The sequence below is a fragment of the Maylandia zebra genome, linkage group LG23 (genome assembly GCF_041146795.1).
Source record: "Maylandia zebra isolate NMK-2024a linkage group LG23, Mzebra_GT3a, whole genome shotgun sequence".
Taxonomy (NCBI): Eukaryota; Metazoa; Chordata; class Actinopteri; order Cichliformes; family Cichlidae; genus Maylandia; species Maylandia zebra.
In genome coordinates this window covers 25,624,604-25,643,323 of record NC_135188.1, presented here as the reverse complement: position 1 = coordinate 25,643,323, position 18,720 = coordinate 25,624,604, and the positions used below count along the sequence as shown (strand labels likewise).

The following is an 18,720-nucleotide window of genomic DNA, read 5'->3' as shown; positions in this document are numbered from 1 at the left end:
TGCATCCAGGCTTTAGAAAGTCTGCAGCAACTGAAAAACTCTGAGGTGGATGTTTGTACATCCTGCACTGGGGTCTGCAACACCAGTTTAAGGGCCTCTCAGCAGGATGGATCGGTGTTTGTTACCATAAAAAAAAAAACACACCTTGGAACATCTTCTGTTTATATAGAAACATGTAAACAGCTTTATTTTCAATGAGCTTTACGTTTTTAATATACCCTCCACTTATCGCACCCCTGTTTACCATCTACTGCAACATGATATCCCCTTAAGTACAATTAAAGCCTCTTCCTGAGGTTTTTAGTTGCACTCAGTTGAATTTCTTCCAGTTCAAGTTTGTTTTATTCCTTAGTTAATATTCCAATATTTATATTAAGCTTGGATTACATAGTGAGGGCATACTTAATATATTTAGATACATGGTGCTGTAAGAGGAGTCTTCTGACTTTAAAGGCACTTTTGGGGGAAATTAAATCAGAAAACCTAAAGTGTGGTTTGTGGTTTCCAGTGAATTAAATCATTCATGCAACTTTCAAGGGCCAAAATTGCACAAACAACATGATTTAATCTCCTGTATTTTTCCAGTATTTGAGAATTTTAAATTCCTACCTCAAGAGCAAGCAGTTTTTAAGTGATACCATGGATTTGAGGGCCAAAAACACAAAAGATAAGTGTCAGGAGAGAGATCTGGACTAGGAGTCAAACTGCCGGTGTTACAGTTTAAAAGCAAATGTTTAACCACCCAAGCCTCCACTGCTTTACAGTCGGCATTTATAAATGTGCCACATGATGTGAAGTGGTATCTAAAATGTTGTAACAAAGAGTGAAAAAACATTTAGTACTTTCCTTGTTCAAGTTGTCAAATTTGCATTTTTATGTGTTTTTGTGACAATTTCATGGCCCCAACTTTGTGGCAACAGTTTAGGGTTGGCCCCTTCTTTTTGCAGCATGCACACCAGTGCACAAATCAAGGTCCATAAAGACATGGACTGATGTCACAAATGTGCTTCTGGAAGAACCGGTCAAAAATTCCCAGAAGAGCTGAAGCTGTTATAGCTGCAAATGGTGGACTGACCTATCAAACCCTATGGATTAAGAATGGGGCGTCACTCATGTTCATACATGTTTGAAGACAAACAAACTAATACTTTTGGCTGTATAGTTTAAGTCCATTCTCACTGCTTCCAGTGTAATTAAGTGGGTAAATAGCACCCTGGTGCTGCCAATCAAATGGACTTGATTAGTTAATGATCAGCAAGTATGAGCACCTCTATAAAAGCAGAACTTTTGGCATTTTGCATACTCAGAAAAACTGCCAAAAACCCAAGAATTACACCTCAGACTCTACAGGCCTTAATTAGAATGTTAAATGTTAAATTTCACGAGAGTACAATTAAAAAAGACTGAACAAGTATGGCGTGTTTGGGAGGATTGCCTGAAAAAAACCTCCTCTCTTTAAAAAGAACATGGCAACACAGCTTAGGTCTGCAAAGCTACATCTGAACAAACCACAAGACTTCCATAACAATGTCCTTTGGACAGATGATATCAAAGTGGAGTTGTTTGATGATAATGCACAAAACTAGACCCAACATCAGCACAAATACCTCATACCATCTGTCAGCACATGGTGATGGGGTGTTGATTTGGGCTTGTTTTGCAGCCACAGGACCTGGACAGCTTGCAGTCATTGAGTCGACCCTGAACAACACGTAAAGTATGCTAGAGTCAGATGTGGGGCAAGTTGAACAGCTAAAGCTTGGACCAAACTGAGTCATGCAACAGGACAATGATCTCAAGCACAGCGACAAAAAGCAATGGGTGGAAAAAAAATTCAAGATGCTGTAGTAACCAGTCAAACTTCAGACTTCAACCTGATTGAAATCCTTTGATCTGATATCCTTAAGAGAGCTGTGCATAAATGAAACCTTGCAAACTTCATTGAACCGAAGCAACATTATAAAGATGAATGGACCAAAATTCCTCCACAACATTGTAAAGAATGATAAAGTTAGGCAGAAAACAATTACTTCAAATTTTTGCTGCTAAAGGTGGTTCTACACTTTTCACACTTGCCTAGTTTATTTCACCACATTCATTTGTTGGGTGGGTGGAATCAATGGATCCGGTAACATTATTCTTAACTTAAAATTGTTGAACAAAGCCTACAGTAAGAGCCAGTACCCCCAGTGCTTCTGATAAAATACAGTATACCCAAATTTGCATGATTCGTTTCCCATTGACTTGAAGTGAACCTGGGGGCCAGTCCACTGGCAGTGGTAATTCATGAATATGCAGATGTTCTGTAAATAGCTTCTAAAAATCCTGCTCGCGGACAAGAGGGCAATCTGGGCTGTAAGGAGAGATTGATGAAGATAGATTGAGACAGCTTTTGCTGAGCAAAATGTCAGTATGATCAATATTTGTAAGAAAAAGCAAAACACAAGACAAATAGTGCAATAACACAAGATATTTAAGCCAGAATGGATGACGTGTCAGTTCATAGCATCATTGGGTCGATAAAGATGACTTTACTGAAGCATTTGTAAACATACATCATTTTAAGCATCATAGCGAAGGTCAGTCAGTCAGCAGCAATCTGTGAAAAGCAGATTAATCTGTAAAGCACAACTCGTCCAGTTTCCTTGGTATCGTTTGATAAAGATGTGTTACACCTATTCCACACGTGAACACATGTGTGTTAGTACGTAAAAAAGAGCCTGCTTTTATTTTGACCGCTGTGTCCTGAAATCCTCCTATTTAATAGAAGTTAAGTACAAATCCTTGGAGTGTATTATAACCCTTAAGTTTTACACTTGCATATTTTGCCAGCAAGCTAGGTTTTGTTAAGTGTGTTATTAGAAAAAGAGCCAAGTGCAAAAAGAAGAATTTTAAGCTGCTTAATGAGAGAAAAATCAAAACAGCTAACACTGAAAAAGACTGTTATAACCTGTTTCTACCAGAAACACACAAAAAACATGATGTCCGTTACTCAAATTTTTGGGTTAGCAATTTAAAATTAGAATGAAACACAATGGGAATACAAAAGGAATAAACAAGTGCTTGGGTGTGGCTGTGGCTCAGGTGGTAGAGCAGTTCAGCTACTGGTTGGAAGGTTGGTGGTTCAATTCTTGGCTTCCCCAGTCTGCATGCCAAATATCCTTGGGCAAGATACTAACCCCAAGTTGCCCTCCGATGCGTTCATTGGAGTGTGAATGTAGTTTAGTTTGCACTTGTGTTTAGAAGTGTTTGTATGAATGGGTGAATGAGGCATGTTGTATACAGCTTTGAGTACTCTGGGAGAGTAGAAAAGCGCTTTATAAGAATCAGTCCATTTACCATTTACAAACCTATCAAGAAAAGCAAGTGGAGAACAAAAGCCAATATAGAAAACAGAACCAAAATACAAAACAAAAAAACCACCAAACATCCCCAAGATAACTCAAGAACTCGAACATTAACCATACTCAAAACAAGAACAACCACAAGCTCCTAAAATAAGAACACAAGCAGAGAACAGAATTTACCAAAATAAAACAGGAAGTGACAGCAACGGAAACATCGATAAAACCATCAAAGACATACACTAGGGCTGCTCGATTATGGCAAAAATGATAATCACGATTATTTTCACTGAAATTGAGATCTCGATTATTTGACGATATTTATTTAACAATAACAATGTGTTGAATAATGACTTTAAAAATTGTCAAAAAATAATATAAAATAGTGTGCAAATACTGATAACAGTGCAAATGTTTGCAATATAAAAAATAAATGAAAAATGTAAACATCTATGTTTAGTGAACTTTGCAGTGTTGCTCTGTGGTGCAGCTACGACACCGTAGCAAAGTTTACACACTATGTCTACTTGATCCACGTCTGACTCCGTGAACCCATAATGTTTCCACACCACTGAAGTTTTTTTTACCTCTATTTTCAACCAACGGCAGTCACTCTCCTCCCCAAATAACTTCTGCTTAGCTTTCCGAGCTTCCCTCGGGTCCTCTTAATTGTTGTGACACGTGTTCAAAATGCAGAGAGGTGCGCTCGATTTGCCACACGGAGCAGCGTGAGAGTAAAGCACGAGGGAGGGGCTAATAATCGGTTCAGTCATTTTTAATGATCGTTGAAAGCCTAGATCGTAATCGTGATTAAAATTCGATTAATTGAGCAGCCCTAACATACACATATTCTGCTACATGGATTTATTATGCCAATGCAAGAAGCAGAACAATAACAGAACACTCAGGTTCGCCAGGGTTTAAACTACATATGTACTGTCAGATTTGATTTAGGAACTCATTCAGCAGTCACATAATTATTAAAGGTATCAAACAAAACCTCATGTCACAAACAGCCAGCTAAAAAAGCCAAAACTACCCAATTATTTGAAGTATTGCAATCAAACAGGAAGCAGAATAACGAGATGTTTGCAAACGACTGTGACTTCAGCACGTATATCAAAGTTTTCCCGCTGCAGTTGGTTTGTCTTTGCTCAGCAAGGCTGGTATCAGTGATGGATCAGTGTTTGCATTATGTGATGGCTTGCTCTCTCATTTCAGATGTACAGATATTCATACACCGCATCTTATATCTTGTACAACATCTACACGAGGTAAGCCGGTTTAGACTTTTCATCATCACCTGCTCTCTGCACGTGACGGCATTCAGGTTGTTTTATTTCTGTGTGTGTGTGTGTTCAACAGGGAGGTAAGGGAGCTGAATCCTCCCGAGGTCCACAATGCTGTGCTCCAGCACGCAGCCTGGGGACGACAAGGACAGCAGCTGGTAAGGCTGAGCGTGTCTGTTTTTAAAGCGTGATGCTTTCTCTCATTTCCTTTCTTCTGTCCTCGGCGGCTTTTTATAAATTCACGCTGCCCAGCCGCTCCAGGGGGATCTGCTCCACAGGATAGGTTGTGTTTACACGTTCTCTGTTTTCGTCTGTAGTTAATTTCACATTTTTACATTATGTTACACTCAGGGTGCTTCTTCAGACTTATTAGTAGAGTGAGGAAGTCTCTGGGCCACCTGTTTTCATTTTAGCGCTGTGCTGTAGAAATAAATTCAGCACTGTAAAGTAGGGCTGGGCCATATTATACCGTTCACGGTAATACCGGTATAATGTTAGGCAACGATAGGAAAATGAAATATCGCGATAGAATGGGAGTAAAACGCGCATGCGCAGTGCCTTTGTTTTCATACGCACATGGCCGATTGTTGAGTGAAACAGATGAACCAGAATTGGTTTGTAAAAATGGTGCAACTTCAGTGATGTGGAACTGGTTTGGTGTTTGTCCGTCAGATACACAAGAAAGCACATTTTTTTGCAGAACATGCAAGCGGCCGTTGTTATTGTCATATTTGTCGGACTAAGATGCTCTTAAATCTGGGAGTAATCTGGGTCCTAAACTCCGTATGCTTCAGGTCAAACAACACTGCAGCATCACTTAGAGTTAAAAACTGTCTAAATTCTTTCATCTTTAATAAAACGATCAGCATTGCTGCTTTACCAGGTGTAACTATAAAGTTTAACTTCCAGGCATCCATGAAAACAAAAGTTATTACATTTAACGGAGTTAGAAGTTAGCAGGAAGCTAGCGGAAGTTAGCTCGCTAGTTTCGCTAGTTACCTAAGCATGATATTGCATGTTCTGACTGAGAGATTTCTGAAAAAAATCAAACGTACAGCTCTGCTATCACTTCCAACATAAATGAAGACAGGAAACTAAACAGCAGTGACGTTTGTAGGGTTACTGAAGTTGGGCTAGCTGGTATATAATGATGTGCTACGTGATCGCTAGCGACACAGCTATGTTAGCATAACATAAACAGTGAAGCTGGAGGACGAACACTAACACTTTTCCACTTATAAAAGTTAACGTGAAGGTTCTTCATGGTTAGAGACAAATGCAATCGCATGGCAGGATGCTGTAAACGGACCAAACTTCAGTCAGGAGAACAACTGAGATAATCCATCCACAATACGAGGTTAGTCATTAATATACTGCAACAACATGGGAATAGAGCAGCTACCATAGAATTCAACATTAATGAATCAATGGTACAGAAGTGGAGGAAGCAAGAAGAATGAGTTTAATAAAGTTTGATTTATCTGACTGCTTTGTTTCGCTTAATGTGCCTTATAATCCCGTGCACCTTATGGTCCGAAAAATACGTACTGCACACTGCAGTTTAATGTTGCAAAGCACCTCTTTTTAACTTCAGTGGATATTATACATGGTTATGCTCAGGATATGTCAGCCCATTTCTACTGGAAATGCCTTTTGGTTAAACTTTCAGCAAGGAATTTGCATTTGCACTGTTACATTTTTATAAAGCTTTAATGTACATAAAAACCAGTTTCTTGTTTAAGTGAAAATAAATGGAAGGTTGTCTTTTTGCGCTAGTAATGTTGTGGAGTTGTATTTTGTCTCGCATCAATTATATCGTCGGTTATATCGTTATCGCAAATTTTCAAATATATATCGTGATAAATATTTTTGGCCATATCGCCCTGCTCTACTGTAAAGCAAGCAGCAGCTTTCAGCACAACCTTGAATGTCTGCTGATGTAGTGCAGTGCCTTTTATCAGTAGTTGGAAAGCAATATAAAAGAATAACATATATGTTTTTTATAAATATCTTTTATAAAAACTTTGAGGGTTTTTTTTTAGTCTTCAAACTTGGAGCACAAGTCCAGAGCTCATTCTCACTTCTGAAGGTTAACACAGCCAGATTATTTCATCGTTCTTAGCTAGAGACCAGATTAATTCTCTTTTACTTAAGGTTTTGCATTTTTGCTTGACGAGACATGTAAGAATCTGTGCTTTTGTGTCATTTTTAAGCACCATGAGTTGAGGGCAACTTTAATCATTTCTTTGCAAGTTCTTTTAGATGTTTCTATGGTGGCTCTAAAAGGTCAAATGCACTGCAACTTACAAAAAACAGGAAATATAAAAATGCACATAAGAAATCGCCAGAACAACAGAAGTCGAATAAAACACAATGAAATGGAAAAATGTTTCACAAAAAAGATCTCATGACACTGATGAACCCTCCACCTCTTGGTCCATTTTTCCTAAGTTGGTGTCAGTGTTGTAACATTTGTACAGCTATTAAAACAACAGCTGCATTAGGTGTATGTAAGCCAGAGGAGCTGCCATGGAGCTAATGACATTTGACAAGAGAGCAGTGGAAATGAAGCAAATGCAGCGGGAAATGACTTCAGGAAGATTCAGGATATTGGTGAAGATGCAGGATCCTGTTTGTACCTTCAAATGCAAATATTAAAACACTGATGAAATATGGTGAACAAACAGTGCACACTGGGATTTAATATATATAAAAAAGAGATGTCATCAGAGAGGAAATCAAAAAGAAAAACAAATCAAGTGGACGAGCAAAAAGCAGCTTCACACGAGGGTGAGAAACGGCAGAGAGGAAAAACAAACTAAATTTGCGTGTTTGTGTCTGCTGTCGCTTCGTCTTCCTCTCCAGATCTACATCTTTGAGAATAACATCTACTACCAGTCAGACGTGAGGAGCAACTCTCTGAGAATCACCTCCTCTGGGATGGAGGGAGTCATTTTCAACGGGCTCACTGACTGGCTATACGAAGGTGTGTGCCGCAGAGTGTATCGACTCTGAACGTTGAGTCCTTTGCATCTTTTATGAGCCCTTTAATCACTACAAGTGCAACTTTTATGTATAAACTGCACTTTGGGCTGATGCACCATAAATGCCAGCTCTGACTTAATGTGAATAACTGTGAAATTAAATCTTGCACAGACACTGAATGTAAATGAGTTATAAACACGTGTGAACTTTACTTATGACTAAATTCCTCATGACATCAGCCTCAGTTGTGGTTTCACATATAGATACACACATTAGCCAACATGAGCTCCTCTGTATGCCAAAGTTTTCTAGAGTTCAATGTGAGGACATCTGTCTGACAGATAAAGCATGCAACAGGACAATGAACACAAGCATACAAACAGAAAGCAAATCTCCAACACAGTGCCTGAAAAAGAAAAGAATCAAGGTGGTGCAATGATCCGGTCAAAGTTCAGACTTCAACCTGACTGTTGTGGGCTGCTGTAAGTTGTTCTACAAGTCACTGAATCGCAGGATGGACGTTGTTTTACAGGACTGGTAATGTTAGCATGCAAACCTCTCCGCTGGTAAATATGACAACAAATAACTTTTTTATACAGTCTATGATTATAACAAATAACTAACGAGCAATGCAATAAAAATGTAAAACATTTACTAAAATTCACACACATTGCAATGGGCCAGATATCATTATCTTACAGTGTTAAATGTTTGTATGTTATTCATAAACAATGAGCCATTCTAGTGTCTTACCTTTAGGATGTTACACTTATATTGGAGGCTGGAGTATGGCTACAGCGGCTGTGGTTTTACTAGATTTGTAACGTGCACTACAATTTTTCAGCATGAGATCTTTTCCTTTTACTCATTTTGACATATTCCACTAATAAAGAGAGAAAAAGCACATCTACGGACACAGAAACAGCCATTTATGAAAGGTGGCATTGCTCCCATTAGCAGTGCGCTTGTAAATTGCATTTGGCTCACTGCTCTTTTTGTTACTCTCTGAATTTCTCTTACTAAAATGCTCATTTAAGACCTTCAGAAAGTCAGTTATAAAATCTTTGTGACATTAATAATTGCTAAGTTTAAATCGAGGTGGTTTGAATTTTTGCCATTCTCTCTTTAAATGCCAGAAGGCGAAACAGGAGAGTCGCTGTGAGCTCGTTGGTGGAGGAAACAGTTTCAGGGTGCACTGTGGATTGTCGGTTTTTCAAAGATTTGTCTTTGGCATTAAAAATGCAGCAGAGCAGACTAGACAAACTCAGCAGAGTGGCAATGAAAAATCAACAACAAGCCTCTACGATCCATTAAGTCTCTGTGTAAACAAATTCAGTAATGTGGTGATAGTGTGTGCAGTGTGCGCAGTCTGCACAGAGAGCAGCACAAACGCTGTCTGAGAGAGATGGGGAACATTACAGAATAATTTTTGTTTGTAGATTTACTGAAAGCTGTTCATTTTCACTGTTTCATTTGCTTTTACTTCAGATTGCAGCCATTTGGCTGATATGTTCTGACAGCAGAGGAGCACAACTCCATCAAATAGTGTGCTTTTGACCAGTTTTTGGATTACATTTTAAATAACGTAAAGTGACCTAGAAAAGGCAAAAATAAAAGAATAAAAGAATAGGAGTGCAGGTGGGGAAAACCAGCAGGTTCATAAGATCTATCTGTCTTAATGTATGTAAGTAGATCCTCGGGTCGCTTTAAATACAGAATGAGAGGAAAAAATCTAAATAAAGCTGTTTTACAGATGGTTTTGTGTGTTTTATTCCTGATCAGAGGAGATTCTACATTCATATTTGGCTCACTGGTGGTCTCCTGATGGAGAACGACTGGCCTACCTCACCATCAACGACACACTGGTACCCAACATGGTTCTTCCCCAGTTCACCGGCAGCACGTACCCCCGAGGCCTACAGTACCCATATCCAATGGTGAGGCTGGGCTCTGAGGAATAGACAGTCGCTTTCTTTAAGGCTCTTTGCAGTATTTTCATCCTTCAACTAATACACAGCTAAATCTAAATATACCAGAGGGAAAAGGCAATGCCACATCAATAACCTTAGATTAGCAGAGTAGCAGTAAGTCACTGCTCTGCACATCTGGCTCAGGTGGAATCATTTTAAATTATTTTACTGTAAGTAATTACCTTAAAGTGCAGTTTTTCGATGACAGAATCATGCCTGTTGTTAACGCAGTGCTGCCCGAGGGCCCGAAGACCACAGGCATCCGTGTTGATTTTGGGCTTTGTCCTTGCACACAGAGATTTCTCCAGATTTTCTGAATTTTTCAATGATATTATGCACCATAGATGATGAGATATTCAAAGTCACATTTATGTAGAGGAACATTATTCTGAAATCTGTCCACAGGTTGAAGATGCAGGGTTTTTTCAGATTTGTTAAACTCTACCTCTTAAAGATGCTCTTTTTATACACAATCATGTCACTGACGTGATGCCAATGAACCTAATGAGCTGGCAAAAGTTACTATTTTAGTACTGCAATCAGTGTGTTCTGTTTTTGTTCACATTTGACACAGCATCCAAACTTTTTTGAAATTGGTGTTGTCATTCCCATCGTGATATCTTGAATTTATACTGAACGCATCAATACTTATGGACACGTTTGCACTCAACCCACAAGCGTTAAACTCGGAAGTTGGCTGAACATTCATACAAACAAATTATCTCCCTGTTTTTTAGATGATTTGTTGATTGTTGTTTTGTCTCAGAGTTTTGGGAATTAATTTCTCACTGTACACGTGATACCAGTAATTCCCCAACCAATGATATGTCTGACCGTTTAAATGATCCTATGACCTGAAGACCACAGCTGTAGTTATTGTACAACTGAGGATGCAAAAATCTGCTATGTGGAAGAGTAGAATTTGTGGAAATAAGTCATGAACAGTTATTTATTTGGTGTTAGCTTGCATATTCTCTCTGTGATCTATAGCATTGTCTTTTCATTTTAAATGAATTATTCAGACTTTTTCTCTGCTTTTATGTATAGATGTCAACACCACAGTCTCGTCTTATGTACATTAAATTAAAAAGCTGATTTTAGGGGATGTTTCTGTGTCCGTCCCATCAGGCCGGTCACGTCAATCCTACAGTCAAGCTGTCGGTGGTCAGCCTGGTTGGTGCGACGCACACTCAGGAGATGCAGCCTCCCGATCAGCTCGCGCTCAGGTGACGACACACAAACATAAGCTCGGGCTGGCACAGAAAGGTGTAAAATCCACAATTCGAGTCTCCTCTCTGTGTCTTCTCTGCAGGGATTTCTATATCACCATGGTGAAGTGGATCAGTAATACTCACCTCGTCGTGCAGTGGCTCAATCGGCCCCAGAACGCTTCTCTGCTTACTGTGTGTGACGCAACAATAGGAGTCTGTCTTCAGGTTAGTGCTTTTGATTTAAACCTCAGGAAGGAAACTTAGTTCAGAGTTTCATTGTCCGCATACAGAGCAGATTACTTAAGTGTACCCCAAAGCACTGCTGTGAGTTGAGAAGAATCAGACTCATTAAAGTTGTACTGTTATTTTACTCTCTTAGGGCCAGTTGTTCTGCTTTTCTTTATTTACAGTCAGATATATACAGTCAGCGAGTCCCAGTCTTTTGTGACACTGAGGCATGTAGGCCACTCTGATACAGAGTAAATTGTAAAGTGGCAGAAGCTCTTTGCTGCAGTCTTGACTATAAGAAGATCAAAGCTGCCACTTTACAAGCCTGTGACCCTTTGCCAGGACTTATAGGCAGATGGTGCTGTGCTTGTAATGGTGCACACTTCAATCAGTGCAAGTCAGTGTGAGCTGCTGCTAGGTGAGGACTATGTGCCAGAAAGCACTGGAACTTCTCTAAGTGTCGACTTTGCATCAGGCCGCCACGTGGCCGATGAGTCCACTGATACACCAAAGTAGCTTTAAGCATGCCTGCTCCCACTTGCGCTCTCTGTGAATAAAGAACACTGGCATTCATTTGTCAAGACCCAAGATGGAGAAACTGTCATAAATGTGGTCATTTGGTTCTAAAACTGAAATCATAGGTATCTGACGTTCACCTCCACACATCCAAAACTGGATGGACTGATAAAAATGGAGTTGTTGTCAGACGGGTTTAAAGATGGTGAAAAGCGGTTATGCTCTGCGGATTTTGGTTTGGCAGCTTGGCAGATGGTTTGGAAGAATGACCAATCTCTGTGACATAAAGTCCAGTTTATCAGACACGGAGAAGTCCAGTTTGGCATAGAAACAGTTTTTGGTCTTCCCTGCCTTCTAAGGCTGATGGCAGTGGTGGACTGCACTGATGGGCATAGCCTAAAACTCTTTTCAGACCTACTGGTAAGTTCCTTTAGCTTCTCAAAACCGTTCTTACAGTCTGTGGTAGGGGTGGGAAAAATCAATCAATCAAAACACTTGATTGATTGACTGCAAGCTAATAGCTTAGTCGCACAAGTAAAAATAGGACAGCAACCTCCTCACATCTCCAAGAAGACCAGTAGCTGTCTGACGATTGTATTGAATTGGTGATTGAACTGTTGGTAACATCATTGGTGGCTGCCAGCAGTTTGCATTCTGGTAATGTTCCTACAGAACAGGAAGGCTGCTGAGCACAAATGTGATAGTTAGATATTCATTTCTTTCCATGTAGACAGCAACAGATATGTGATGTGCAATGATTTATCAGAGTTAATTGCTGATAATTATGCTGTTAATTATGCTGTTATGCTGTTATTATCATAAACAGATTGCATATAACTGCCAACTTGACCCCATTTAATACCACAGTGATCGTAGACTGACTCTCTCATGGCAACATTTATGGCAGGTTTCAGTTACCACGTTGGTGTGCTTCACAGCCTCAGTACCTGAAGTGAGATAACTTTATCTTACAGAATAAAACAGATACTGACTAAATCTAATTTGCAGTTTAATAAAAGATGATAAATCGCTGTACGTGTTATTACTATACTCACAATAATAGTTAATGAGTGAAGTACTGTAATAATATAATATTATTAATAATATAATAATATGATCATGTTATTTCTACCTGAAGTATATTAAGTGATTTTGATGCCTAGTGGGGGGAGGGGGGGTATGAAACGTGGCTTATTTAATATAACTTGAGAGTAAATGTAGTACTTATAAGAGTATGACCCACTTTTACTAACTTGTGTTTGTACTTATGTGTTTTAGTTTGGCGTCCTTTGTTTTGATAAAAAACGCTCCCCTCATCTACTAGCTCCTTTTTGCAGCCATAACAGTGTGTAGCTGTGACAGGTACATGACATGCTAATGCTAGCTTTACCAGATGACATTTTAAAAACTTCATTTTTATTTTTCAGTTGTTTCACACTTTTTTGACCGTTGTCGTCACCTTTAACTTTCCGTGTTTCTGCTTTCTGTATAGTAGCATCCAGTGTGGCCCGCACTGGTGCTTCGCGTGTTCTTCTTCTTTTATTATTATTAAGTGACATTGAAGCACATTACTCCCACCCTCTGGTGAGATTGGTGCATTACATCCTAATTATTATACTTTTAAGTAATTATAGGAATATTCAGAAATCATAACCATACCTAACCTTACAGAGACGTTTAATGGACACATGATTCAAGCTGTGTCAAACCTTGGATTTTATTTCCTGCTCTTTCATGCAGAGACATGAGGAGTCTTCAGAGACGTGGCTTTCCAGACAGGTAAGTCTGAATGCACACATTTATCACAGTGTCCCATATGTGGAATCAAACCGTGAATACCACACAAGTGATAAGTCTTAGCTTTAACTTGCAAACATTCATGCCAGCATTAGAAAGGACCAGATTTCAAGGTTACAAAACTAACCGGACAGGCTTCTGCACTCAGACCTTGTCCAGAGCTGTCTTTATTACACAATTAGACATGTTTGTAGGACTGGAAATAATCAGTGTGGTTCAGGGGAGGGGGCATCTCTGGACAAGAGGCAGGTCACGTGACGCCCATTCACACCTGACAATCACAAGGACATTGTAGCAGAGACATCGGAGGTTAAAGACCATTTAAAGTATGAGCTGACCGTGTTTGACATCTGTGTTCTCACATGCTCCTCATTTATATGATGTCTAGAAAAGTCCAGGGTTCCTGTGGATGTGTGAAAATGGCGTAATTTTTTTTTGGGGTGTTACTAGCATTCTTTTTAATGCTTGAATAAGTGCATTATAGCGTAAAAGCCTGCAAGAATAATGAATAAAGATAGATTTTCAAGGTTTGTGTATACAGGAGCATCCCCTGTGCTTGGATAAGGGGTTTAACTCATGGGGCGGGTTAGTTTTCACAGTAGGCGAGACGTGAAGGTTAAATCTCCTGCACAGCCGCCTCCTTTAATGTCGTATCCATCGATAAAAATATGCGTAGCTTATTTTTGGACTGTGTTGTATTGCTGAGTCAGCATGCAGCAGGATGCGTCCATGCGTGAAGAATGTGACCTCTGAAGTCTTGAGTTTCTCTCTGCAGGGACAGGATCCACTGTTCTCCAAGGACAGGAGCCGGTTTTTCCTCACGCTGCCTGTGAAGCAGGGAGGTCACGGAGACTTCCACCACATCACGATGTTCACCAAGAAGGTGATTTACAGACGACACTCTGCTCTTTTCTCCACGTCCTCGCCACAAGTGGTGTCGCCAGGACCGGATAAGAGTAGGACGACTGTTTCATCCGTTACTTGGCTTTGATTTTAATCCCAACCACAGTTTTTATTTAATCAGAATACTTTATTAATCCCTAAGGAAATTATGTAATTAATCACAAGTAATTTAAATTTAATCCCGTCTGGAACCCTTTAAACCTTTTATGTTGCAGAGGTTTTCTGAACTATATTTAATTAAATATTTTATTGAAATGTTATATTTAAGATTAAACGGTTTTGGTTATCCTGAGAGGAAACTATTTTTTCATGATGAAATAAAATGTTCAAAAGAGCTTTAAAAATATATTCCCTTTCATGTACACATTAAGCTGGAATTTACTAGTAATTAAAGTGGACCATTTATGCCTTCTCCTTATTTTCTGGATATATACTCACTGGCCACTTCATTAGGTACACCTTGCAGCTGTCAGGTTGTATGCTCTTCTTGCCTTCAGAGTTGCTTTAATTCTTCAAGTCACAGATTCAACAAGGTGCTTGGTGCATGTTGACAGCATCAGATGGTTGTTGCAGATTTGTCAGCTGCACACCCGAAAGGTGCTCTGCTGGATTGAAATCTTGTAAATATGGAGGCCCTTTGAGTACAGCCACACACCATTACACTACCTGAAGCCAGAATCACTGATATAGGGCAGGATGGCTCCATGCTTTCATGTAGTTTAGATCAAATTCTGACCCTACCATCTGAATGTTACAGCAGAAATACAGACTCATCAGACCAGGCAATGTTTTTTGAATATTTTGTTGTCTAATTTTGATGAGCCCGTGTGAATTGTAGTCTCAGTTTCCTGGTCTTAGCTGACAGGAGTGGTCTTCTGCTGCTGTAGAGATACTCTTCTGCATACCTTGGTGGTAATGAGTGGTTATTTGAGTTACCGTTGCCTTTCTATTAGCTGAAAGCAGTCTGGCCCTTCTCATCTGACCTCTGACATCAACAAAGCATTTTCACCCAGCGAACTGAACATTTTCTCTTTTTCTCTGTTCTTTTTGAAATACTTAGATCAACAACTGTGTCATGCTCAAAGTCACCGTTCTTCCATTCTGATGTTCAGGTTGAACCTCATTAAGTCGTCTTAAGCATGTCTGCATGCCTAAATGCACTGGGTTCCTGCAGTGTGATTAGATTAGTCTATGTTAATAATGTCATCCTCTAATCGCTCAGTTTAAGACCATCTTTTCAACCCAGCTGCTGTTTAGACACTTTATTTATTTATTAATGGCTACAAATCAGAAGAAAGCTGGGTTTAAAGTGAGGTCATCACCAAGGTCCACAGAATGATTATGTAGATCTTTGAATGATGTAAAAAATACGCTGCTAGAGTCACACAATATAAACCTGGAAATGAGCATAGTAGGGCCACTTTAAAATAAAAATACAATCTGGATTTTTATGAATTAATGTTAAGAACAGAAGCTCTTATAACTGTGTAATTCCACATGATGTATAAGATGCAATGAAACAAACTGCATTCGCAGGTCACTGAACTTCAATTATCAGCTCAGTTTTATATGAAACTTTAGGACATTAAAAAAAAAAATTGGTCATTAAATACACAGAAGCTTAAAAATTGATCTAATTTACTTCAGGTTCTTCAATTGTTTTGAGTTCTTTTTCCTTGTTCGCATCGCTGAAGGTTGTAGTATACAGACAGCTGTCACTGTGCTGCTTTGCTAATAAAGAAAAAGTCAGGGTCCAACTGGTGGGTTGGACCTAAAAAGGAAACAATTCTCACAATAAAACGCATATTTGCATATTTGCAACTGTCAAGAAAGAGGAGGCACAGAATCGGGGCTGGCACCAAATGTTTAATTGGAGAGAGACAGAATATCAACCAAAAATCCAGAAACACCATTATATAAAAGTTATAAATTGATCTGTATGTTATTGATTTAAATAATTATTTGAAGTCAGTTGGTAATGCCGTTGGTGACACACTACGCTGTAACTGACTGAAATCTGAAGACTCAAAGAACACCATCCCCCACGTGGAAACATGGTAACTGTACAATACGACTTCATGAGATCCTGCTTCCCTCAGCCAGGACGCTGAAAATGAGTCATGGATGGCTCTTCAAGCAAGACATTGACCCAAAACATATCACCAAAGCACCAAAGGACGGGCTAAAGAAGAAGCACACTGTGATAAAAGAGTAGTCTAACCAGACTTCAGACTATATAGAGCTGAAGCTGCTGAGCTTTAGCCAAAAAACCTAAAGGATTTAGAGAGTTTCTGTAATGTGGAGTGGACCAAAACACTTCCTGGGATGTGTGCAAACCTGGTGACCAACAGGAAACAGCTTACCACATGACTCTTGTTTTGATTGGGGATCAAATACTTATTTATTCAGTGACATGCAAATCAGTTTTTAACTTTTATGTAATGTGGAGCCTGAATACACAACCCCCAGACTTAATTTTTTTATTTAACCTTCTTTTCATAAGGAAAAAATAATCTTGAGATTAAAAGTCTCTTTTGTCATGAGTGTCCTTGCAAACAAGGACAGCAGTACAATCATAGGCTGCACAAAACAATATGAAGCACACACATCCAAATCCATACACCAGTTAAATATGGGCAAAGGATGAACATTAACAAAGAAATTTCTAAACTTCACTGTCAATAAAAATGATTATCTTTGTCAAAATAGTAGTCGAATGCCAGAAACAAAGATAATAATATTCAGACAGCATGAAGTAACTTCATCAAAGTCATTTAAAACTGCATTTCCTAACTAACCAGTCTGGGATGAGAGACTCCAAGTCTTATCAGTTCTTCACTTTGTTTTCACTTCAGCATGTTTCCATCAAACTGTTTGTCTTTCAGCTGCGAAGCGACCAGGACGAAGTTCGCAACTTGACGTCGGGAAACTGGGAGGTGACAAAAATTGTGGCGTACGACGAAAACAACCAGACTGTGTAAGACTCAAACAAAATCATAACCCGTGTTGTCTCAGCAAACACTGATTGATATTTGAGAGGAAGATGTTAAGACGCTTCTCATACAGCCACAAAAATGAATGTTTTAACACAGACTGTGTGGCTTTTCGTTGCCAGGCTGTAATTATAACGCTGGACTCAGAAAGCAGTGGCTCAGATGTAAAGTAGACGATGAGAGAAAGGAAAAACACTCCTGCCAAAAGCCTAATTTTTCTCTAGATGAAAAGCCTTTTTTTCATTTTCCAACCAAGAAACAGAATAAAAACTCTTCTTTCTGTCTTATTTATTTTTTCCCATTATCACTGCTAATAATAATAATTCAGCTTCATTGAGGAGGAGGAGATAAACGTGTGAAAACAACAAGTGCTTTGTGAGCTGCCAGTTTCAGGATAGCACAGATCTTTACTTACGGTTGGGCGGACACAGAGACGAGTGCAGGCAGATGGATAATGGATGTGTGACCTTGTCCTACTTTAGCTGCTCTGCTTTCCTTCACACAGATACTTCCTGAGCACAAAGGACGCTGCAGAACACAGACACCTATACAGGTGAAACACACACTTAAAGCCTTATTCCCCCAGCCTTTGTGTGTGTGCGTGTGAGGCTCGGTAAACATTTTGTCCCCTTTCCTCTGACAGTGTGTCGACTCTCAGCTCGTTTCCACGGCGATGCCTCACCTGTGGACTGCGAGAGGGATGCACCTTCTTCGATGCCAACGTCAGCCCAGACGCACAGCACGCCATCGTGCACTGTCGAGGTCAGAGAGGGTCGATGCACATCCCGCTCGGGGAAGCATCACACACACAAATTATGAGGTCTCGTGTGAGCAAGATTTGGCATTTTAATGACAGAGTGTTAATGAGCACTCTTTCTGAGCTTATGAGTTCTGACCGGCAGAGGCTGTAACACACGGTGAGACTTTACGCCATGAAAGACAACGTTTGAATAGAGAAATATTAAGAGTTATGTGTGAAGAGGGAAGTCCTCTTTCAGTTTTAAAACTCTATATATGGGGGCTTAATGAGAAACCATCTGGTCCTCAGATGAGAAACAACATGATTTATTGCACAGTGTAATTATTTATTTAACAGAAACTGAGCCAAAATGCAGAAACAGTGTGTAAAACAAGCATGGATCACCTCACTGCTTTCACAGGAATGAAAGTGTTTCTGCTTTCTATCAGGCCTCAGTTAGCATGTTAAATGTTAAAATTCATGACAGTCAAAGTAGAAAAGGATGGGACAGGTATGGCTTCTTTGGAAGGTTTAGCATGAGAAAGCCTCCTCTCTCTAAAAACAGCAGGTTTGTAAAACTGCATCTGAACAAACCACAAGACTTCGGCAACAATGTGTTTTCGAGAGACGAGACCAAAGTAGAAATGTTTGGTCAGGATGCACAAAACCAAAGACCTCATACCAGCTGTCAGCACGGTGGTGGAGGGCTCATGATCTGGGTACCTTGCGGTCATTGAGTCGACCG

General features: G+C 39.6%; 1 protein-coding gene across 2 annotated transcripts in view; it reads left to right on the top strand.

Moving 5' to 3' along the window:
* The window catches only part of LOC101486410 (inactive dipeptidyl peptidase 10), an 85,546-nt gene that overhangs the window by 49,405 nt on the left and 17,421 nt on the right, over positions 1-18,720 (top strand). For both annotated transcript variants that reach the window (XM_076880105.1, XM_076880104.1), the window contains exons 6-16: positions 4,566-4,618; positions 4,710-4,791; positions 7,499-7,619; positions 9,401-9,555; positions 10,717-10,814; positions 10,901-11,024; positions 13,284-13,322; positions 14,116-14,223; positions 17,129-17,220; positions 17,742-17,789; positions 17,880-17,998. In XM_076880105.1, coding sequence (XP_076736220.1) covers positions 4,566-4,618; positions 4,710-4,791; positions 7,499-7,619; positions 9,401-9,555; positions 10,717-10,814; positions 10,901-11,024; positions 13,284-13,322; positions 14,116-14,223; positions 17,129-17,220; positions 17,742-17,789; positions 17,880-17,998 — 1,039 coding nt within the window. The remainder of the gene's footprint in view (positions 1-4,565; positions 4,619-4,709; positions 4,792-7,498; positions 7,620-9,400; positions 9,556-10,716; positions 10,815-10,900; positions 11,025-13,283; positions 13,323-14,115; positions 14,224-17,128; positions 17,221-17,741; positions 17,790-17,879; positions 17,999-18,720) is intronic.